This window comes from Rhinopithecus roxellana, chromosome 4 (assembly GCF_007565055.1).
Source record: "Rhinopithecus roxellana isolate Shanxi Qingling chromosome 4, ASM756505v1, whole genome shotgun sequence".
NCBI classification, from domain to species: domain Eukaryota; kingdom Metazoa; phylum Chordata; class Mammalia; order Primates; family Cercopithecidae; genus Rhinopithecus; species Rhinopithecus roxellana.
The window spans coordinates 52041515-52066151 of NC_044552.1; the positions used below are offsets into that span (position 1 = coordinate 52041515).

Below are 24637 nucleotides of genomic sequence, written 5' to 3' on the forward strand. Positions count from 1 at the left end.
ATTGGGGTTTACTGTTGTCTTATCCTTGACTCTACTATGCTAGGCTATCTCATCTCATCCTCATGACCACACCCTGGATTGGGGGCATAAGAGTTTCCACTTCATAGACGGGGAACTGGGGTTACAGAGAGGTTAATCAGTGCTTCTTCTAATGTTTCACTTCTAGGCACACATGAATGATGGTCATATTTAAACTTCACCCTGAGGTTAACTGAGAGAGACGCTCATGGCAGGTAACTGGCCTTGGTCTCCAATTGCCCAAGGTGCCACCTAGCAGTGGTGCTGAAGATGGCAAGACCTCAGCACACCTGTGACCCATTCATGGTTAAGTAACTTGTCCAAGACTACAAGACTAATTGTAGACTTGAGACCATGCTTGCCTGATTCCTGATTTCAGATTCTGTTCCCTGTTTGTAATACTTTTTAAAATACTAGTTTTTCTGGAAGCATTTCAAACTAAAGTTATCATCTTGCCTCTAAACCATCTTCTCTTCTTAGTTATCTTGCTATCTCTATTAGGTTAGGTTCTGTAGATCAGAGCCTGTAACAGGCATTGTTGGTCAAGGTGTTTATTAAGGAAGTAGCCTCAGGAGAAAATTTGTAAAGAGATTGAACAGGGGAGGAAGCTAAGCAAAGATATGGTTTAGCTCAAGTCTAGCCTGAGCCTGATACCCCAGGGAGCTCCAGAGAGTGAATGCACCAGAGAGTCGTTCCTCTTTGAGGCAAGGAGGCTGTCCTTTTGCCCTCCGCAGCAGTCAGTCTGTGCCTTTGTGCTGCTCTGGGGGAAGGATGTAATCTTCCAGGCATTCCTGGGCAAGGTGGCTCCCAGGGCTGAGGGTAATTCTTGAGAGTAGGGTGTGGCTGTAAGGGAACCCACACTCATAGCAGCCAGGGGGTGTGGGGACACCAGCCTGGTAAAGGAGATCTGACCTGGGCATCCACAGCTGCTGCCACATGATCCCAATCATCACACTGCCATTTATCCAGCTGCCCAAACTAGAAACCTCACTCATCTTCAATGTCTCTTTCTGTTACATTACACCATGGGGCAACTTCTCTTGATATGTGCTAGAAATTCCTTTTGGAATTCTAGAAACTTGCTCTCCTCCATGCCTCTGGCTACTGCTGGAATTGAGGGAATCATCATTATTTTATTCATACATATCTATCAAATCATTATCATTATATCAGTCTATTTTCCCTGGACCATTCCCAAAGCCTTGCCATTTTCTGCCTCTGTTTTCCCCTCCATCAATCCACATAGTCCCCAGAGTTATCCTTTTGTGTCTGTTTATATCACTTGATGACCTAAAAACACTGACAGCTTTCCAAAGCCAATAGGATAAAATAATGACTTCCACAGCATGGTCAGAAGCACTCTTCATAAGTTGACCCATCCCACCTCGCTGCCTGTCAGTATTTCTCTCATTCTCCTAGTGCTTCTCAGAGCCACATGTTCATCCATTCTCAGACACCCACTGAGTTTTTGTTGATAAATTAATGAACGAAGAGTGGTGGTTTTGTACCGAGGTTTACATTTCAGGTTAATATGGAGAAATTGTCTATTTCTCAAAGACTGTCTAAAAACTCAGATGCTGGGAGTGGGAGCTCTGGTTTTAATTTCAGATCTTGACTATGCTACCAGGCGTGGACTCCAATTTCTCTTATGTTCTACTTGTTTTAACTTAAAAGAATCTAGTTAGTGTCCTATCCGGTTAAGGTTTATTTGTTTGTTTGCCTTTGAAACCTGAGAAGGTCAGAGATTATTCTATAATGATCAGTCGTGCCACTTCTGAGTCTGTCCAGGCTCTGCTCCCTACCCCACACCAAACTCATTTGGTTTGGCTTATTTTAGGGATGCGATTATTTCAATTATTTCTTAAGGTGATGCTACTGGTCTTTACAGGAGATATTAAAATAAACAGCCAATCATAACTATTTTTGTGCAGTCCTGGCCGGGAGTGGGTGGGGGTGGCTGAGAGACACAGGGAGTGAAGCTCAGAAGGGAGTGCAAGATGCTGCCCCAGGGTGTGTGTCCAGGGCCACAGGAGCAGTTGAAAGGCAGTGTTACTCAGGAGTGGAAAACTGGGCTGAGGGAAACCAGCTCTGAATGGGTGAGTCTGCAAGCAGAGGTAGATAGGTGAAGGTAATAGGTTTGGAAGACTGAGGAGGGCAGATTCTGGGAAGCTTTAGCTGAGGGGGCCAGGAGCCTCAGTCTTGGTTTTGGAGGGCACTAAAGGAGGACTGGATCAAATTGTACCTCTTTTAAAAAAACTTCATGTTTTATTGATAGATGTCAACCTACTCTTTAGTTAGACACAGCTAACTCCATGCTAGTTGGCTGTGTCTTTAGAAGAGTTGTCTGATATTTTCTGGGTGCCACTGTTTTTCCATCCATGAAATGCTACGACTACCCACAGCGCTGTGATAAGGATTACATGAGCTACTATGTAAAAAAAGTCAAACTGAGAAAGCAAAACGAACATCCCCACTGCGAGAATAACCCAAATATATTATTATAGGATGTGAATATCTTGAGCATAATGTCTCACACATAATGAATACAGCTGATGTGTTGCTATAATCTTGCTCATGATTTGTATCTTTATCATCTATCTATCTGTCCATCCGTCTAGCATTATTATCACCTGTAGTGTACCAATTATGATATACCAACATTAAAAGGCTTATACAGCATATGGTGAAGCTGCGTGTAGCACCTGGGGAAGGCTGACTCGCACTCACACAAGTCCTTGCAGGTGGCAGTACTCTCTTGGGCAAACAACCCAAGTCCGTGATGACGCCTCCTTCAGAAAACTGATTCACCAGCAGAACAAGGAGATCTATTGCTTAGGTGAGTTCTTCATCAAATTCTAAGAGTCTAGATGTGATTCTCCAATGTTCATTAGTTTGTGATCTGCGGATCCTCTCCCTTTACACCTGTGTCTGAGAGCCAGACTGTAATCAGAGGCTTGTTTGGAGGCATGGAATCAAAAGTCAGGGCTGATGACAGGATTTGAATGTTTAACAGTGTCCAGCTTACATACCTAATGCCACGTTTCCACAAATGGGTGGCAACCAGAGCAGAATCAGCAGATCTCCCCTTCACTAGCGGGGTGACCTTGGACACTTTTCATAACTTCTCTGTGCCTCATTTTCCCTTTGTGTAAGATGAGGATAATGGTAGAGCCTACCTAACAGGGCAGTCGTAAGGAATAAATGAAGTAGTAAAACAATTAACAGAGAGCTCAATAAAGGCTAGTAGTTACTAATTATTAGTATTAAATGTCTGTCTTCAGTGTACACTGGTTCTATTCATTCACTTATTCATTCCAAAGATGTTTGCTGAGTACCTATTATGTGCTAGCTTGTGAACAATATGGGTGCTGCCCCTACTGCTGGAGCCTATTCAGCCATGTTTAATTAAGTCTGAGGAGGGGCTTGATGTGATTTGGCGGTGGTGGTGAGTATCTGACTTTTTTGTCCTTAGGTTTCAGTCTCAGTGGCCAAATGCGGGGCTGCTGCTTTCTATTTATATATATATATATTCATATATATATTTTAATTATATCATATAATAATATATTATAATTATATAATATATATAATATCAATATATATTTTAATATATAATATAATAAATATTTATATATATATATTTTTAAGGCATGGTCTCACTCTGCTGCCCAGGCTGGAGTGCAATGGTGCAATCTTAGCTCACTGCAACCTCCACCTCCCAGGCTCATGGGATCCTCCCTCCTCAGCCTCCCAAGTAGCTGGGACTACAGATGTGCACCACCAAGTGCAGCTAATTGTATTTTTGGTAGAGAAGGGGTTTCATTATGTTGCCCAGGCTGGTTTCAAACTCCTGGCTCAAGCAATCTGGCTGCCTTGGCCTCCCAAAGTGCTGGGATTACAGATGTGAGCCTCTGCACCTGGCCTCTAATGGCTTTCAGTGGGTCGCAAGTCCATCCAGGTTCAGGAGGAGGGAGATACAGATCCCACCTTTCAATGAGATAATTGGCAAATAATTTGTGACCGTTTAATTAAAACCCCTATACTCCTCATCTTCACAAATAGTCTATTTGAACGGTTTTCTACACTGTATGGACAGCTTTAAGTCTTACTAAGCAATTTGATCCATTACTTGTTGTTTCATCATTTAGGTGTGAAGGCAGTCTTACCTCTAGATTTTTGGAGTTCACTTGATTTCGTTGTTTATATGTTCCTCATATCAGGTATTGAACTCGATGCTGTTTTGTCAGCTGTGCAACAATTTGCTAGAGAAGGGGCAAATGTTTCTTCCATTTTTTAAACAGTTTTCTTTAAGATACAAAAATTTGACAGGATCATAAAATTCTGCTCCTAAAGCAAGCATTCCACTGAGCTGCAGAAATGTATGACTTCAATGTCACTCATAATTTTAAAACTAAGTGTGAGATGCACTTCAGAAATCTCAGTGGGGCTCCTGGACCTCAGATAGTAAGACGGTATCAAACTAGAAAAAAATTAATTGCTTTCGTGCTGCTGCTCCCTGCTGGTATGATTTATTTTAAATTCTGCTGAACCCTGGGAGAAGGAGTTGTACTGCAATTCAGAAACTAACATATGTTGTTTTGCCCGCATCTCTCGCAGAGGCACTGAATTCAAAGAAAATGTTTCTGTGGTCTGGAAAACATTGGATATTGCAACATCTATTTTATCTGACATGGCAGAAATTGAGTTACTCCACTTCAATGAATTTTGTGAGCAACTAAAGCCTACCGGGTTTGAGTGCCAAGTGTTTTAGAAAATGTTTAATTTTTCTGGAATAAGATCTGTCTAAAGTGTATTGAACTTATTTCCCTGCTTTCTCAGATGCAGGGTGATTAACCATCTGAGACTTTCCCTCTTTTAGCACTAAAAGTTCTGGGTCTTGGGAAAGCTCCCAGGCTCAGGCAGACTGGGACAGCTTGTCACCTTATAGTTAAATGTGAACTTGATTTCATAGCTTTCTTTTTATTTTATTTTATTATTATTTTTTGAGACAGGGTCTCACTCTGTTGCCCAGGCTGGAGTGCAGTGGTGCAGTCTTGGCTCACTGCAGCCTCCTTCTCCCAGGTTCAAGTGATTCTCCCACCTCAGTTCCTGAATTGCTGGGATTATACGTGCACAGCACCATGCCTGGCTAATTTTTTGTATTTTTAGTAGATACAGGATTTCGCCATGTTGGCTAGGCTGGTCTCGAATGCCTGAGCTCAAGCAATTTACCCGCGTCAGCCTCCCAAAGTGCTGGGATTATAGGTGTGAGCCACTGTGCCTGGCCTTAATTTCGTAGTTTTCTGATGATTTTATGTCACCACTATGAACTATTTATGTTGAGTGCTGTAATCCAATGATGCCATCAGGACGGTTGCAGTGTATAGCACTGATGCCTCCAGACCACGGCATGTTAAGAGTAGCCGGTTGCTCTACTTGTCCCAGAGAGGAACTACCTGTATTTCAATGCTACCCACTAAGGCTTTGTAAGCTATTTGCACCTGTGCTGCCCAGTGGCCTTGTTGGTTTTCAGGACTTTTCATCAGGTTTTCAGGACTTTCCAGGATGGAGGTCACCACTGTTTGCCTTCTGGATAAGAGGAATCATTGTTCTCAAAATAAGATAATAAGCAAAAAGGATTTAGGACAGAGACAATAATGATAAATTACTTTTGAGTAGGTTTACTCAGTGGGAAAGAAAACTTGTCTAAAGAAATTTAAATAATAAACCTTGTCTAAAGTAAATATTTTACACATAGCTTAGAGCTTCTGGTGGAACCGATATATTTTCCCTTCAAATTTGAGCCTATGTGCTCATTATCTTAGGTTCTCAATTTAATCAGAAATATGATATTAAACCACAGGGAATGTAATTGCCTGAGTTTTGTGTCTCCATCAAGAAAGGAGACAGAGAAAATTTGAGAAAAATGAAGGAGGAAGAGTTGGGTCAATCCCAGACAGGTAAAAGGGGAATTTCCTGGGGAGGATTCTGATGCTGCAGAGAATATGAGGATGTAGCTGGGCCATAGCTCCATGGGATGAGCCTGCAGAAGAATAGGAAAGGCTGCTTCAGCGCCCCGCCTGCCCAGTGAAGCTCTCACCTAGATTAAAGGGCCACGCCAGTGTTCTGCTCTCTGGATGACCCACCTGCCTTCTGTCAGAAATGCCTATAAGTTGAAGAGAACATAACAAAACAAGTTTGATGAGGAGAAAGATAAAAGAGCAAAAATGCATTGAACATTCTTAGTTTCCACTTAAAACCTACATTTGACTTTTGTTGCCTTCACCCACTCCAGAGTGTTTTTCCTCAAATGGGTTCTTAAGACGTTCCTATCCATGTTACTGTGTACCTGCTCTACATAAGGGACAGGGTAAAATGTTTTGAGATATGAAGGGATACAAAGAATTTTTTTTTTCCTTAAGAACCATACCATCCTTTTTGGGAATGATGTGTATAACTTCAGTATTGGCTGGCATCGCCAGCCTATGCATACACATGGGGGCATATTTATAGTTGCAACCACATTTTGATGACTTTGAACTCTACCTTGGCCCATGTATGAACTTAGCTATCTCTTAGAGCTTATCTATTCTAGTTAGGGTCTCACTAGGACCAGAGAGATGGCATGTGTACACTGAAAAAGTAATAAATAATAAAGAAATTGTTTCTAAGAGGTGTCGTCAAGGTTTAGCAAGAGCAAGAAGGGATGGTGCAGTGATGCAAGCTAGGAACACTAGGAGCTGTTACCACCCTTAGGCCTGAAGAAATAAAGAGAGGAGGGGTGCCAGAACCTGCAGAAAGAGTGAGAGAATGAGAGCGAGGGTGCTATATGAAAAGTCCCCTCTGTCAGAAGCTGAGATGTAGTAGGGATGGAAGTGCAGGAAAATACGCTTATCACATCTTGTCTTTCTGCCCCTTCCTCTGGGATCCTGGTTGTGGCCTCCATTTGTGAAACCAACCAGATGCCAGTGAGTAAGGAAGCACATTGGTGCAGCCCACACAGGTCACCCTCCAAGGGCACACAGCAGGGTGAAGAAGGGTAGAGAATAGGTCTGGAGGGTTAAATGAAAGGTATCCAGTATGCTAATTTCAGAGTTTCTTAGATGATGCTTGTTTCGTCCTTCCTCTTCTATTCTGGCTTCCTTTGTTTCATATCCATATCCTGTGAACCCTTCTAAAGAATCTTCACCATTGACACCATTCTTAGGGCCACTAATGCAAAGTCCAGAGTCCCAATCAATTGTGTTCTCCTACCACAGGCTTCTTGTGTTAGTCTGGGTCCTCTGAGAAGCACATGATAAAACAGGATGAAATGTGCAAGGATTTTATTAAGGTGGTGCCTGTGAGAAAAGATGGGGTTGGAACTGGAGAACACTGGGCAAGCTGCCAGTCTGACCATAGTGAAAGAGAGAGGGGTGGAAGCATCCTAGGTTGCTGCGTACTCTAGGAAAGTTCAGCAAGGTCATCAAGGAGGCTTTAAGGCAAAGTTGCCTGCTGGAGGAATCCTGTGTCTCCTCTGGATGGACCTGTCTTACTATCCCTGCCACACTCAGTCCTTGGCTGGGAGCAGCCTGTAGAAGGGTGGGTGGACTTGGTCCAAATGCAGTGGTGAATTTTACTGACAAAGAAACGAGGCCCTTGATCAATTATGCTTGTAATTGGAGATATGCAAGGTGCATTCTCATGGGCCCCTACAGTTTTCCAGGAATTCAGAGCAGCGTTAGAATCCAAGAGAAAGGGGTCAGAGATTGACCCTCTATCTTGACCTCCCTGAGTTTGCCTCATAGGCCTGGGTAAAAATTTTTGTGCTGAGAATTTCATAAGCACTCATAGGAATTACTTCTTGTAGAATATTTTCAATGTCTGTGGTGGGCATGGCTACCCTCCTTGGAATAGCAGAGGAACAGTGCTCAGGCTGCCTCCTGAGGAGCATTTTCAGAGACTTGAGCTCAAGGCTTTAGAATTTCTATGTGAAAAAGGCTTTGGAGTATAAGGGGCTTATAGTCCATGGAGCTCAATGACACAAATGCTGGAGGCTCCCCAAACCTTCATGTGGTATAGCCACTTTCTCTAGAGTTCTACAACATTTCCTTTTAGGCCTTGAGGCAAGAAATGACTAATTGTCCTTTATTTATTTTACAGTAGAGCTTGATTGCCCACCAGGAAATTCCTAGAACACAGAGCACAAAAATCTCTTTTACTACCCCGACAATTCTAGGTCTACCTCGTGTTAATCATTTTATTTCCCACCATACTATTGCCAATCTCCATTCATCTAATTAGTAATCGATTAATTTCCATTCAACAATGATTAGTTCAACTTGTACTGCAACAAATTATAATTACCCATAAGATTAAAGGACGAACCTGATTCCTTATACTGACATCCCTATTTCTCTTCATTGCCTCAACCAATCTCCTTGGGCTTCTACCCTATTCATTTACACCAACTACTCAATTATCAATAAGTTTAGGTATAGCAATCCCCTTCTCTAGGCAAGAAAAGACTCACTGTCCTTTATTTCTTTTACAGTAGAGATTGATTGTCCACCATGAAATTCCTAGAACACAGAGCACATAAACCAAAGTCCTGGGTGTTATTAGGATTCTTTTAGTCCACAGTAGAGAGATGGCTATTTCCTCATAAGAAAATTGGGGTGATTTTAGGATGAGGCCTTGATAGCTAGGCTGCCAAAAATACTTATAAATATTTATTATAGGCTGTTTAGCCAAGGATAGATGTGGGGCTAATTTATGAAAACCTCTTGCTGAAATAGCAAGAAATAAAACATAAGTCTTAGGAAACTTATCAGGAGATTCTACAATATAGTAAAATAATCTGATTATATTCCTGTCTCCTCTGCCAGATGGTAAGCAGTTTGAAGGCAGAAACTGTGTCATATTCTTTAAAAATATAACTTTGAATTATCTAAGTGATTCATGAATATCATTTTTATAAAAATAAAAGTTACTAATAATATTGAAATCTCCTTTGACTATTACCCCCAAACTAGTTTGTCCCCTCCTTCCCATTACCCACATGCCAGGCACACAAAGGTGGTTCACATGATGCTTGTTGACCTGCATGGGAGAGATCCAGAGCGGAAACTGAGAGAGGTTCAGCAGGCAGCAGGTGGTAGGGTGGGGGTGACTGATCCCTACCTGCCAGAGTCTGGCCAAGCACCCTCTCTCTACACCACTGTCTGCAGGGCTACAAAAATTTTTTTGGCTTGTCATGGATTGCCAAACTGTGATATACAGCAGAGCTGATGTAAATGTCCACACTTTCTAGAGGATAGTTTTACTACTCTCATCAGAGTTGTGGTCGTTTTTCCATGGGTTTAATCTGGTTTTGCTGGAGATGCTTCTCCAGGTCCACTGCTGGTCCTTGAAGGTGGAGACTCAGGGCTATCAAATTTTACCAAAATGATTTCTCCTTCAAAGGAAAGGGTGAGGACAGAAGATGAGGACATCTTCTGGTCAGGTATCGCCAGACATAGACGAACATGATCAGGAATCGGGGGATGTGAATCAGAATGGGCAGTGGGACAGGAACAGAGAAGTCAGACATGTACCAAGTAAGAAGGTGGTGTTGACCTTCCTAAGCCCACTGGTTCAACCAATGACTGAGGCCCATGGTCTGGGTACAACTGGAAAGTGATGAGTACAAGTCAAGGACTTCCTCTTGGTTAAAAAAGCAAGGTCAAGAGGGAGGATGAAGAGTAGAAAAATGAAGAGAATCAATCAACCCTTTCTCAGCAAGACTTTGACCTAAGTCACTTCCCTTCTGTACTTCTTAAGACCCATACCCCTACAGTGGGTATATGAATAACAGCCCATAACATGGTATTTATGAGTAACTCTTCAGGATGAAGAGTGAGAGATTGTTCATTAATGGGGATCAGCCCTCTAGTGGTCCTTTCTCTTGGGCCCTCTGTTCAGTCACTGATTTGCTGGCAATTTCTTTCAATGTTGAATGCCTGTTTGTCTCACTCGGTGGAATTTACTTAAAATTCTTATCTGGGGTACAGGCAGTAAGTGGAGAAAAATGTTAGACATTTTTTTCTTTGGTCATTACTAACGAGCCCTGAGGAAAAAGCCTGAGTGGCTTGTGTTAATCATTAAACTTGCCCATGGTCAGGTCTGAACTTTTACTCTGGTACACATTTGGCTGGGACACAAACGAGTTAGGTGAGTTATAGTCTAACGTGAGCGAGTTACCTGCGTGGTTGCTTCAGGCTGAGCTCTAACCAGATAACACGGCCATCGGTTCTTGACAGAGAGAAATAAGATCACTTAGAAAGAAAGGATCATTTCTCCCTTGAGTCACAAGGAGACAGAAACAGAAAAAAGAGGTACTGTTTGATCCAGAAAAGTCTCTGCTCTCTGTTTTCTAGGTGTTGTATCTCTTGTTAACGTTCTGGTGAACAAAAGGAAGAAATGGGAGATCTATAGTAGTGCCTTGCAGCTTTGTACCTCGATGTCCCAAAGGAGCAGCTGAGAGGGAAGGGAGGAAGAAGGGAAGAGGGAGTGAGAGCAGAGAGAGGAGGGAGAGAGGAGGAGAACAAAAACGTGACTAAATAAATGCACACAGCTCTCCTCTGTGGTTGAAAAATTTTAGTTATGAGAAATAAAGAGAGTTTGAGTTTATTTTTAGGAAGAATTAGTGGATAGACTAATAAAAAACTGCATTTATAATTGACATGAAAAAGATGCTGTTTTGAATGTAGGGTTTTAAGAAAACCAATGTGAGAATGTTCATTTCTATTGTTCTAAGCTTGGGAGTAGGCGTTAAGAAGAAATGTTAAAGTCATGTAGCCAGATTGAAAATAGACTCTCCTGCGCTGAGTATATTTTGTCTGTGTAACAAGCAAGTCAGACCTCGTGCTTTTGGACTAAGTAGCAAATACACTTGGGTACTTTTCCCTATGCAGTAGATGTATTCTGAAAATGGAATATTTATAAGTTGAATTCTATTTCAAATAGATGTAAAAGTTTGGGAATTTTGCAATGAAAAGGAACACTTGCTGAATCCACTTGAAAATACTAGAATTCCTTTCTTAAATCCAAGTAGCCTCCACACTTACCTTATCTGGTAATGACTGGTGGTGGGGAAGGCAGGTACACAGACTATCTGTTTGTTTTCCCAGCTCTTAGTACAGTGCTTAGCATGTAGTGGGCATAAAATAAATGTTTGCAGTGTTGTATTAAATAGATGTGATTATAGATTTTGAGCTGTCTCAATCAGAACATGCCTGTAAGGTAGGTTTATTGCAAGCTTTTTGCAGAAATTTTTTTGGGGGGGAGTGTTTTGTGGCTTTTATATTTTCAGAAATGATGTAACTACCTCTGCTAATCTCGGTATTTTCTTAAAAATATAAATTAAATGGCCAGGTGTGGTGGCTCACGCCTGTAATCCCAGCACTTTGGGAGGCTGAGGCAGGGAGATTACTTGAGGCCAGGAGTTCACGACCAACCTGGCTATCATGGTGAAAACCCATCTCTACAAAAAATACAAAAATGAACTGGGCATGGTGGTACACACCACTAATCCCAGCTACTTGGGAGGCTGAGGCATAAGAATCTCTTGAATCCGGGAGGCGGAGGTTACAGTGAACTGACATCATGCCACTTCAGTCTGAATGACAGAATAAGACCCTGCCTCCCCCCACACCCCCCCACACAAAGTGTGTGTGTATGTGTATATATATTAAATATATTTATATTTGTATATGTAATAAACATAAACACAATTAAATATATATGTAAAACGTGTATTTAGTAGTACATGTGGTTGTTTAATTCTGTAATTTTCAAACTTTCAGAAAATTTCAGAGGCACTATTTTTAAGAGGATTTTGTCTACGCCCTCTGCCACGGGGTGCTGGAGAGCAGCTCAGCACTCTGCCTAGAGCAGGCGTCAGGGTACAAAGGCATGAGTTTTCTGCCAGGCTTCCAAGGACTCTGCCATCCCACATGAGAGTGCAAGTTGTTCATCTCAGATTAGGTAAACCCAGATTTAGGGTATTTAAATATGTATTCATCCACTCCAATGTACTGAGCCCTGTGTGGGACCTTCACACTTTCACATTGGGAAGGCTGTGGAAAGAGCCGAGGAAAGAATCAGCGGAGGAGGGGCTCCTGAGCAGCCCCACGAAGGTGCGCTAGGATCTCCTGAGGCCACGGAGAGAGTTGAGGGAATCCAGGAAGGGACCAGCAGGGGCCAAGGCAGAGGCTGATGTGTGGAAGTCTTGTCTGTGTGACGGTGAGAACAGCGTGGCTGCAGTGCAGGGTTCAAACTGAAGAGCAGCAGGAGGGAAAGCTGGAACGGCAGCACAGGGCAAAGCAAAACAGACTCCACCCCACCAGGAACTAGAATTTTAATTTCTAGAATTTTTTTTTATTTTTTTATTTTTTTTTATTTTTGAGACGGAGTCTCACTCTGTCGCCCAGGCTGGAGCGCAGTGGCCGGATCTCAGCTCACTGCAAGCTCCGCCTCCCGGGTTTATGCCATTCTCCTGGCTCAGCCTCCCAAGTAGCTGGGACTACAGGCGCCCGCCACCTCTCCCGGCTAGTTTTTTGTATTTTTTTTTTAGTAGAGACGGGGTTTCACTGGGTTAGCCAGGATGGTCTCGATCTCCTGACCTTATGATCCGCCCGTCTCGGCCTCCCAAAGTGCTGGGATTACAGGCTTCAGCCACCGCGCCCGGCCTCTAGATTTCTTTTTAAAACATGCTTCTGTTGAATAATGAGTTAATGAAAAAGGTTATTATTATTTATCTAGCTTAAAATGAGTTGGTGGGACACGCATACAATAAGCTGGTGGCACAAGGAGGGCAGAGTGGGGATGACTTTATGCAAGGTTCTTAGACGATCCTTTTCTCCTGAACTTGGAAAGATGGTGGGTCCATTTGAAGACACTAAGGCCATGTTTACCTCATCTCCTTAATTTTCCAGGTTTCAGTATAGCAAAATAATAGTATGTAAACAAAATGATAATTTTTTTACGTCTTTTATTTTTTAGAAGGCGCAAAAGCTATGCTGCTCCAATCAAAACTGAAAATGTTTTTAATGTCTGAGCAATCTTAAGAGTATTGATTTAAGTGGACAGGATGACTGCGTGGCTGATCTCTCTGATGAGTATTGAAGTACTACTTTTGGCAGGTCAGTAGAATGTGTTTTGAAGGAGTTATAGATAAGAACACAATAGGTTACCTTGAGAACTAATATTGAAACTTGAAGTATTATTTTGGTTGTATACCATAAATATATGCATTTTTAACTTGCCAATCAAAAAATTGAATTAAAAATACTGTTTTTAGAGGAGATGTTAAAGTATTTGCTTTTGGGTTTAAATTATCTGTTGAATAATTGTTTTTTTTTTTCTGTTTAACAGCTGAGGTTATATACTGAAATGTTATGACTGTATACTTCAGTTTTTAATGGCCAGTGAAGATTGCTGTTATGATGCAGAGCTTTTAACAATAACTTACAACCTTTCTTTTATAATTCCTTTTGGGCTATGTGATGTAATTCTTTTTAGATTTTACTGCCCGACCTTCCCAAAGAGAATAACTTGTCATAATAATTAGACTGCTTGTGTTATCTTAAATCATCTGTTCAATTTTCTCTGTGAATGGGGGTTATCCTCTGTATTTTTTATGGCATTTGGTTTTGGGCTTCTTTAGATAGAGGTATCTAATCATCTTTGGAGGAAGGTCTAGTCTGGTTGGGGCTGCCATAAATGGCTGTGCTAATGTGCCATGGTTCCCCACCACCCTCAGATGTGAAGTGCATCATGAATAACTGTACATGGAAGTCCTGGGCTAGACACAGTTTCTGATAAAGAAACTATAAATAGTTCTGTCGGTAACACTTTCCTTGTTTATTACCTCACTGAGCAGCTGAATGAGTTTTGCTGGCTTCCTTAACTTGGCCTTTCCTTCATCAAGGCATGTCCAGGAACATCTTCAAAGATGGAGGGATTGATTAAGGCCCATGCTTAGCTGGTGATCTCTACGGGAGAATCCAATCTAGCCTAGCATATAAATTCCTTACTGCTTTTTTTTTTTTTAAACAAAAGGAAATTGCAGCAATGATCCATGCTTCATCCCCTCTCTCAGTAGGCAAGGCAAAAATCTAGGGAATTTTGTATTCATTTGGGAAGTCATTCTCATCATGAGGGGAAACTAGAGGACAGTATATTAAGCAGGAGAATTGAAATAGGAACAGCTTCTATTAGGTTGGTGCAAAAGTAATTGCAGTTTTGCCATTAAAAAGAAAGCAAAACAGCAATTACTTCTGCACCAACCTAATGGAAGTCTTTTTTTCTCTCCGGGGCTGGTGATCTTTACAGGGAAATATAGCCACCTGATTAAAGAGTGGGAAACAGAGCACAGAGAGATAGTATGGGTTTCATTAGGACCCAAATATGTCCCTGAGGCTCTTTCCAAAGGAAGTAGAAATTCAGAATTGTCTTGATGAATGCAGGGTTTTTGAATGTCTAAGATGAGAAGAATTGGTCAAAATTTTCCTTAAAATGGGGCTTCCGATGATGTGTTTCCCACACCAGCAGCACCTGGTTAGAAATGTAAGTTCTTGGGCCTGCCCCAAACCTACTGAACCAGAAACTCTGGGGATATGGTGCAGCAACCTGTGCTTAATCAAACCTTTCTAGTGATTCTGATGCAGGTTAAATTTTGCTTTAAAATATTGGGGAAGGTAGTGGTTGAATCTGACCTTCAAAACCAATGTTTTTTTTCACTTACTTACAGTACCTCACCTGAGTTTACATATCGAACCTGAAGAAGGTAGCCTTGCAGGGGGAACGTGGATCACAGTCATTTTTGATGGTAGGTTGGGGTTTTACCAAGTGCATGTTTCTTATGTATTGACCCACAATCCTAAAGAATATGAGTCTTTGGTTTTCTTCCTTGTCTAAGGACAGGTGTCAAAGTGGGCCTGAAGGGAGCTGAACAGACGGACCAACTTCTGTCTTTCTAGATACTGGCTTGCTAATGTCACGGAAGCAAAGCACAGCGTGCCATGACACATCTGTGTCCACTTTCCCATTCCAGGCTGTGGGATGGGACTCTGGGATTTCTACATGAGATGATGTGGAAGTGTGTAGCATAGTGCTCAGCAATGCATCTCCAAGAACCTTGGCTGTCTTCCTTAAAGACAGTCCTCTACTTGGGAGCTTCTACAGCATTCCTTAGCATATCCATCCCCAGCAGAGTAAAGAGTAAATCTGATGGCTGAAAAATTCTTTTCTGGATTTAGGTGAACCAGAAGAGAGAAAACTCTTTCACAAAATCATAAATGAGAAAACTCCTTTATACAGCAGCTGTGAGGAAATGAGGAGTATTAATTTAATCCTTGGGCAAATTTAATGTCTTACATTGCCCCCAGGAGCTTAGCACAGTTTCACAATATCCTGTGTCGATGACAATCCTATTCAGCCTGAGATTTCTTTCCCTTGCATTAGGTTTGGAGTCAGGTGTTCTTTACCCCAACAATGGCTCTCAATTGGAGATACACCTGGTGAACATGAACATGGTGGCGCCCGCACTACCGAGTATCCCCTGTGACGTCTTTCCTGTTTTCTTGGATTTGCCTGTGGTGATGTGCCAGACCAGGTATACCTGTCTGGGAATAGGAAGACCAGACAGGATGAGGGATTTTTGCTTATCTCAGTATCTTTTGGTGACATATTAGAGCAACTATTGCTGTGATTCAATTGCCAGCTATAGTTGTTAAAAAAAGTTTCATGTGAATATACTTTCTAAAAGGTCCCTAGCTGGGATCTAGAGCTTAAGGGAGGATGACAGTGTGGGGAAGATCTTTGAGATATTCATAAGGAGGGACTGGATTGTGTTTCCATTTTTTTTTTTCTTTTTGCAGAGTTCTATGGCTATTAAGATTTTAATAAATGGAGCCATTTTGCCATTACAAATACTCATCTTTTGGAATAGGCATAATTACAATGATTGCACACAAACCCCAAACTGGTTAGAAAGGAAATTTGCTTTAGGCTCTATTTGCTGAGTTTGACATTACCTCTATTTAGAAAATATTTTTATAGGACTCCTGGGAATCTATTTTCCTACTCAACTTCTTGTTGCCCTGTGAAATTTAGACTAGTTCATGTTCATGTTTATTTACTCATGTCTTAGTAAATAAAGTGCATAAAAGGGGGTGATTGGTTAAGAGAAAAAAAAAAACACGTTATTTCCTTTTCTTTTCTGTTCTCTCTTTGAGGAAGTCTCCCCCTCTTCCATGTTTGGCTATCAAAATCACCAATCATACCACATATGCCACCTCTTCCCTGAACACTCAACTAAGTTATCTTTCTCTTTTCTGAAAGGAGAAGGAACAACTTGTAGTAATTCATCCACAGGCTGTATGTGTGTGCACCCACACTTTTTTGTGCAATTCATCACCCCTGAAGGGATTTTTTTTTTCTTTTGTAATTTACACAAAGGCACAGCATGTGTAGCCTTAGTGACCCTGTGCCTCAGCTCAGAGTTTCTCATAACACTTATATGTCAGTTACCCACTTGTCAGATTCATCCTTACAGAATTAAGTGCTTTGAGGGCGGGGAGTGTATTTAATCTCACCATTGTAGTCCTCATGATGCATTGCGCAATACCTTAAGAATAGAAGGTGTTCAATAAATGTCTGTTGAGTTTAACTTTTTTATAGCACCACTATTGGTTTTAAAACTGGGTTATATATTTCCCTTAGGTTTTATGGTGCATTTGAGCATAGACATTCTGCAAAGACTTGCCATGAAATAAGTCAAAGCTCTGGAGATTTACATGTCCTATTTCCTTTATCCCAACATACTAATGATTTTTGGATGCACCATTGATTTTATGTCATCTTTTTAAAGAAAAGAAATATGACCCTATTAAATATACTAATTGATTGGAAGACAAATATCAGATTCAATTAAGTGTGAAAAATGTACAGTTTATCATCAACAAAATACTGTCTTACTCATCATTATCATAAAAACTGTAATTGTTTTCTCTAAAACAGCCATTGCAGCGTCAAAGGCAGCACTTCACAATCAAAATATAATGTGAACACAAACGTAATTTAAAATCTTCTATTTAGCCACTTGAAAAAGTCAAAAGAAACAAGTGAAATTAATTTAATAATGTATTTTATTTAAGTCAACATATCTAAAATGTTATTTCAATATGTAATATATACAAATTAATAATGAGATACTTTATATCTTTTTGCATACCAAGTCTTCAAAATTTAGCGTGGATGTTAAAATCATGGCATATCTTAATTGGGACTACCCACATTTCAAGTGCTTAATAAGCACATAAGACTAGTGGCTAACACAATGGACAATTCAGATCTAAATATTTAAGGTCATGCTAAAGATTTTGTTGGAAAGGTTTGGAGAGGAGACACGTCTTAAATATAGCTTCTTTCTTATTCATCATATTCTTCCTCTTACAAAAATCAATATGGATGTCAGCATCAGGTGGCAATGAAGCCACTGCAAAATTTATGTAGAGGAGAGAAGATCCAGGACTCTCTGTTTTGATGGCTACATGAAGTGTTTATGGGCTGCTTGGACAATTACCAGAAAAAGCCTAGATTCAAGCCCCACTTTGCCCTTAACCTTTGAAGCTCCTACACATAAGTCTCTTAGTTTTTCTGACATTTTTTAAACCATGAAAATGGGGAATTATCAAAGTCTCTTTTAATTCTTAAAGTCCGATGAACCTATGATTCTGAGAAACATGAAATATTAAAAACAATTCATGGAGTTTCAACACAAAAAATCATAACTTTTTTTTGCTGAAGGACTCAGTTCTTAAAATCTAATAATTATGAGTGGATCTAAGGTGAAAGGTGGCTGATAAGAATCCTTGGTTAGCTCTGTTTTACAAGTGCAGGGAGGAAATTTGAAGTGGCAAGTGGGCTGTTAGCTTTGGGAATTCATGGCTTTTGAGTCATAAGGATTTCCACTTTCTGTCCTCAGATCTCTGCTGTCTGAAGCACACGAGGGTCTGTACTCCCTGGAAGCATACTTCGGGGGACAGTTGGTAAGCAGCCCAAGTCCAGGACCACGAGACAGCTGTACTTTCAAGGTGGGTTCTAAGGTTGGAGGAAGGTATGTTTACATAGTCTGAGAGTGTGCTTGTGTTATTGAAAGGCAAATTGTAAATGAGCCACAGTGTCTGCTTGACCGTGTTAAAAAAAAATGGTGGATAGTAATGAGAGAGTTTCTTAGATCATACTAATGAAAGATGAATTTTGAACGCCTGTATGTCAGCCTTTAGCTAAATGTTTTATGTACGTTGTCTAATTCAATGCTCACAATTTTATGGGGTAGCTATTCACTGTCTTGTTTTTACAAAAGAACAATCTGAGGCTCAGGGAGGTTAAATAATTTGCCCATGTCATCAGGCAGTAACTGGCAGAACCAAGACTTGAACCTGCATCTGACTCTAAATTCTCATCTAAACACAAGCCCATAGAGGGGCCACCAAGATTACCTTTGTGGATCAGTGTTTCATTTTACAGCTTGGATCATGCTGAGTCTCAGCATGGTGAAGACACTCAAGGACCCACATTTCTTGGTGAGGAGACCCAATTTCTACCTCTCTCCCTGCTTCCTGGTATATTTCTGTTAAGTCTTTCCAACACTGAACCAAAAGGGCATTTGCTGTTTGAATTCTCCTTCATGCTGGGGGAGATCAAAAAGGAAGTAGAGAGAGAGAGAGACTTTAGGAAGCCATGCCTGTCTTATTTTGCAGCCTTGATACCTATAGTGGGAGTTCATTTATATTTGGTTCAGTCTATTGTCCATTTCGGATTAGTTTTAAATGATCTCTGAAAAGGTAAGTCCTAGACAGTTTATGAAAGGCAGAGATTCGGCAGTACTTCTGTCGCTGTGGTTGCACTTCACATGGGGTACCTCTGTTTAAAGCTGTTTCAAAACATACAATGCAGTCACTAATGAATGCTCCTTCAGAATAAGGCTTCACCTTGTAAATTCGTCTCTCCTATGATCCGTGTTCCATATAGGCTATTTGTTTTTGAAATTTGAAATTTGCTGTTGCTTCACATTTAGTAACTTGTTTCTTAATCCAAGAGAATCTTGTTTTCTGGAATTTTGCTTTTGCACATATGCAGCAGAAAGAAAAAACATTATATCATTCTTTCTTACTAAGAGCTGCACCACCACCTCTATCCTGTCTCAGGGAACATAACAGAAGAGAGAAGTCCAAGCATGCTTCTTAATCACCATGATCCTTTTCACCCCAGATGGTAGTTTTCCTGCTTATTAAAAGATTGGTTAGGAGCGAGAGGGGGAAATAAGAGAAACACTTCCTAAAATTGCACATGAAAGAAAACAAGTCCGTCAGTGGTTCAACTATCTTGGCAAGTTGATGAAAAATCACCAGGGGATGCAGTTAATGAGAGGCATTCCAAGCTAAATAAAACACGGCATGTCTCTTTGTTTTGGGACTGGGACTGGGGAACCATGAGTATTAAAAATTAATCCCATCTTGCCAGTTCACTGCAAAGGGCCTGCTGTGGGAGCTGACAAGTTTGAATAACTCACAGAAGGTTGATCACACAGCTGGTGGCTGCAGCTTTCTCATCCTAATCTGCTGCATTTCCTCTCCCCTCTCTTGCTTCTACTGACCACACTGGGTCCCGAGGATCAGCATGCGGGAAGCTTGATTTGGAAGCTCATTAATTTTTCACTTCGTCATGTCTCTAGCCCGGTGGGTGACCAGGGGCCTGTTTCTCTTAGAAATGTACCATGTTACGTTGTGTCAGCTCAGAGAAAATCACAAGTGAAGCCCTGTTTGAGGTTTAACCCCCAGGCTGCCTCACCACAATCTCAGGTGCTGGGAGGGAGTAATAAAGGGGTTGCTCTGTTTCCCATGGAAGTCTGGTAGAAGGATTACAGACTGAGTGCTGGTTCTTAGATTTCAGGTTGAAATAGAGAGATATGCTTCCTTATTTGGTTTGGACTCAGTTGTTCCAGCTGCCTCAGCTTCTAAACATCGGTGAGATAGGTCAATAACCACTACTGTACTTCACTAGGCTCCTATGATATAGTCCAGTTGAAATAATGTTGGTATGAAGGCCTAGGGGCAGTGGTTGGCTGGGAGGCTGGGGTGGGGACTGAATGTTTGGCAGGTGTGTGTGTAACTGTATTAATCTTTATCTTTTGGTGGGATCAGAGCCAGTTCCCAAGCTGTGAAGTAACAACATTGTTATTCTGACCCCCTGACAGCACATATTTTCTGTGAACTATTTTCTAACCCTTTCCTTTAGAAAGTGAGGAAACTAGCCTTCATGGCAGACTGTACAGCATATGGATCAATACTTAAAACCTATGCCTGGCAAGCCACCATCAGCTTTGTTGAAATGTCTGTTGATTCTCAATGTCTGATTAGGGCTGTTGATTAACAACTGAGTTATTCTTTGGTGATATTCTCTCTGGGACTCCTGAGGTTCTGGAAGAAGACCAAAGAAAACAATTTGCTGCTGTAATTTGTTTTGCAAATGGGAAGCACTGTAGGTTGTATGGAATGGTGGTAGTCTAGGCATCTAGAAGGGGTTGGGGGAGGGGGAGGGAGGAGGAGACTAGGTCTCTTCCTAGCTAAGTCATTGGCTCACAGGTCAAGCCTTGGTCTGGCTAGTCCATCATATTGGCCCTGGTGCGATTTCCTGATGGAGTAGTTCACTAACCTTAGATTAACCCAGATGCCTACAGGTGAGATGGAGTTCCTGAGATTGTTTCGTTCTCACCTCTCCTTCCAGGCAGTATATCAGTCATCCCAAATTGGGCAACTCTATCCATTCACAAAAATTCGAATGTCGTCTACATTCTAGTCTATGCACAGAGACACAGCAGCGACTCAGTCGGGCATTGTCCCTGCCTTTATGGAGCTTGTGGTCAGCAGAGGGTGTGCTTTGGGGACAGAGGGCATTGTAAGATGATTTGGAGTGCCACTGCCAGGCTTTCTCAGGATCCCACTGCTCCCATTGATGCTGCTTTCCTCCTTCTTGAAGAAGAATGTTGCTTCCTATTCCTTGAATCTTTTGAGTCATTTTCCTCACAGCAGGTACCTTCCACTTCTCCAGTAAGCGCCTCAGTTGTGTACCTATCCAGCTTCTCATTTTTTGTAGCTTACCGATACCTACCAAGGTGCTGGCTGTTAATGATTTAAGTTTTGATCCAATTAAATAAGTGCATTCTTTTCTAGAAAAATCAAAACCTTCAAGGCCTCAAAACATCAAATTACAACAATGGAATTAAAAGACTGACGTTCTGCACAAAGACCTGTCTACCTTTCTTTCTAGTAAAATGTGTTCTTGGGTGTGGAAGGTGGGCAGGTGGAAATAGGCTTATCAAGGTTTGGACAATATGGTACAGAATAGAGGGCTATGTGACCTTAATCAAATTACCTCTACTTCTTCTATAGGAGAAATATGATAATATCCATCATTTCTGTTTCATAGAAATATTACAAGGATAAAAAGAACTAGAAAGATGTGAGGGTGACACAAGGAAATGTAACAATTTATTACCTTCAAGTAATGCTGTCTGAGGAATGGCTTGTGCCTTCTGTGTTTGTGAATGTTTTAATGACATGCTCACTTGTGGTACTATTTTCTAAACAGTTTTCCAAGGCGCAGACACCCATCGTTCACCAAGTTTATCCGCCAAGTGGAGTTCCAGGTAAGAAATCTTCTATTAAAATGGGAATAATTGTGAATCTCTTTGCCAAAGCTTGTTGCAAACCTAGGTGAGTGGTTTTTATGAGTGGGAAAATTTAGCTTCTTCTTTGATGCTGTTTTGAAAATAAGAGTCAACCTCTGGTTCATTTTTAACGTGCTTTGGTTTTACTTCTGGGCACTTTTGCTCTGTTACTTCACTGATAACAAAAGGAATGCAAACATGAAAAGAAAAAGAGGACAGCAAAATCAAACGAGTTGATGTTGGAGACTGGAGGAAAGAGGAGTCATCCTTGCTTTTAACTTTATAATCATTCATATAATAATAAACCTTTATTAAACTGTGTGCCAGGATCCAGTCTAAGCTCTTCAGATGTCTCACTAGATCCTCACAAAAACCTGATAACAGAAGAGCTATTTTTATTCCCGTTTTGCAGATGAAGAAATGAGGTAGCAAAAGGTTAAGGAATTTGCCAAAAGTCATACAGATAATAAATACCACAGCTGAGATTTGAACCAGACAGCCAGAATCCAGAGTGGCCCATATATCCACCATTTTGTCGTTAACTTTAGTCTTCATCTGGGGGTTTTGTTTATAAAGTTAGAGCGCACACAGATATATAAAAGCCAGGAGGATAGAAAAGAAGATTATATAAAGCTGGGGGATTTACATAAAAGAAGGGATTGCAACTGAGAAGTAGATTCAGGGATTGCTAAATCTGCCTTAAAACTAAGTAGTAAACACAACTAGGATTATACATAATTTGCTGTCTGATTCCTGCCAAATTCCTGCCTTTATTTTAGGTTTTCCACTTGTTAGGCTTTCCAAAATGGTATGAGTGTGCTAAAAAGTTGCTGAATTTTTATTATAGTTGTGTCTAAATGCATAGATGGATCTTGTTGTTTTGATTGGCTTAACTGCTCAAGCATGTCAGAATGAAGATCTAAGTTATTGAAAAACGTTTTATATATTCTATGTTTGTGTGTATAGACACAGATTATGTATGAGTGAATTTAAATTATATTTCAGAGAATGTGAATTTGGCATGCTCTTACTCATGTGGGTTTTTCACAGATCTGTTCCTTTTCATTTGTTTGAATAATCAGGACCTGATATTTTATGAAAGAGGGATGTGGTCTGTGAAAATCACGTGCAGTCATTTGGGTCCCTGCTGCTCTGGTGTTAGAAACTCCTGTTTAGATAGCAGAAGTCTTGTTAGGATGAGGGATGAGGAAGCAGCCAGCCGTTAGAGGTGTGAAATGGAATGTCAGCTGGTACCCAGATCTGCCAAGCCCGTTTCTCTCACCAAGCTGGAGTTCTGCTCCGTGTCTCTTCCACCTTCTGGGGAAAGGATTGGTGGCTGGCTGGGTTGGAGTGGTCTGGGCAGGATCCATACAACTGCATCTTTATAATCACTTTCCAGATGAATACTCTCATTTCATTTGAGAAGACTGCCCAGTGTAGCAGCCAGGGAGATGGTGGAGCTGGTAGGGACAAGAGGGGTGATGCTTTCTGAGCAGTTGGGTTTGTATACGTGGTTAGCAGTCGTTCACTACGACACGGAATCCCCCAGCACCGTGCTCTGGTGTGGCCATTTGTCAGCCTCTGTTGGCCATCTTTGTTTAGAAACAAAACAAAAACCCACAGAAATTCCTAATTTCTACAACCTTTTGTTGGTTAGTTTTTTTTTTTTTTTTTTTTTTTTTGAGAGAGTCTCGCTCTGTCACCCGGGCTGGAGTGCAGTGGCCGGATCTCAGCTCACCACAAGCTCCGCCTCCCGGGTTCACGCCATTCTCCTGCCTCAGCCTCCTGAGTAGCTGGGACTACAGGCGCCCGCCACCGCGCCCGGCTAATTTTTTTTTTTTTTGTATTTTTAGTAGAGACGGGGTTTCACTGTGGTTTCGATCTCCTGACCTTGTGATCCGCCCGCCTCGGCCTCCCAAAGTGCTGGGATTACAGGCGTGAGCCACCGCGCCCGGCCCCTTTTGTTAGTTTTAAAACTGTGCCTGTCAAAGCTAGAAGTCATACTCACCAAGGCTAGGGAATCGATCATTTAGCCCTATTAAAATTAGAATTATTCTGCCAGAATTTTTTTTAGCAGTAACAGGAAACTTGAGACTCTGGATTTCTGCCAACTCTGTGACCTTTGCCTGTCATTAGGTCATTCTACCCATGCACCTACAAAATGGTGGCTGTAATACCTTCCAAAAGGTTTCTATTATTTTAGTGAGAGTCATTCAATGACTGCAGATGAAAGTCACTTCTTATTAATAACACACAAGTGCAGTATGAAGGGAACATCTTTTTGGTCGCATTCTTTGGTGGCCTTCAATGTCTATAAAGAGGCTCAGTTTTCTGGATTTCATGACCTCGTTAGTCCCTCAGTACCCTTTTCTCTTCTATTCCTTGAGGTTTATCTCACTAACCAACATTCTGTCACCTCTAAACATTGCCTGTGATAGTTTAAGTAGACACGGTTAAATATTCTAATTATTTGGAAGGCATATACTTGGGATCCCTGAAGACCCATCAGATTGTGTGATATAAGCCTCTTCATATCACATGTTCATTTTAGCAAGTGCCCAGAGGAAAGTCTCATGAAGCCTGGAGCACCCAAGGCACATTGTTCTTAAATCTCATGTTGGATGGATGGTCTCCACAGAGCCAAAAGAATGGAACAGGGCAGTGTGTGGAGACGAGCCCCTTCTTTCGGAAACGTTCACACTTTCTGAGACTGTGAAGAAGACCCATTATTCCTTCTGTGCTCCATGCATAGATGATTAAGTCTGTGATGGAAACAATAGCTTATTTTAGCTTTTATATTGTATAATATTTATCACTAAATCATACCCTTGACCTTACTGTTGTACAATTTATTAAAAGCAT

The 24637-nt window shown here is 41.2% G+C and overlaps 1 protein-coding gene across 1 annotated transcript in view; it reads left to right on the forward strand.

Moving 5' to 3' along the window:
- Nucleotides 1-10290: 10290 nt before the first annotated feature.
- The window catches only part of PKHD1 (PKHD1 ciliary IPT domain containing fibrocystin/polyductin), a 467968-nt gene continuing 453621 nt past the window's right edge, over nucleotides 10291-24637 (forward strand). Inside the window, 6 exon segments of the mRNA XM_010364246.2 lie at nucleotides 10291-10373; nucleotides 13042-13181; nucleotides 14792-14869; nucleotides 15505-15655; nucleotides 18029-18137; nucleotides 21697-21754. Coding sequence (XP_010362548.2) covers nucleotides 13130-13181; nucleotides 14792-14869; nucleotides 15505-15655; nucleotides 18029-18137; nucleotides 21697-21754 — 448 coding nt within the window. The 5' untranslated portion in view covers nucleotides 10291-10373; nucleotides 13042-13129.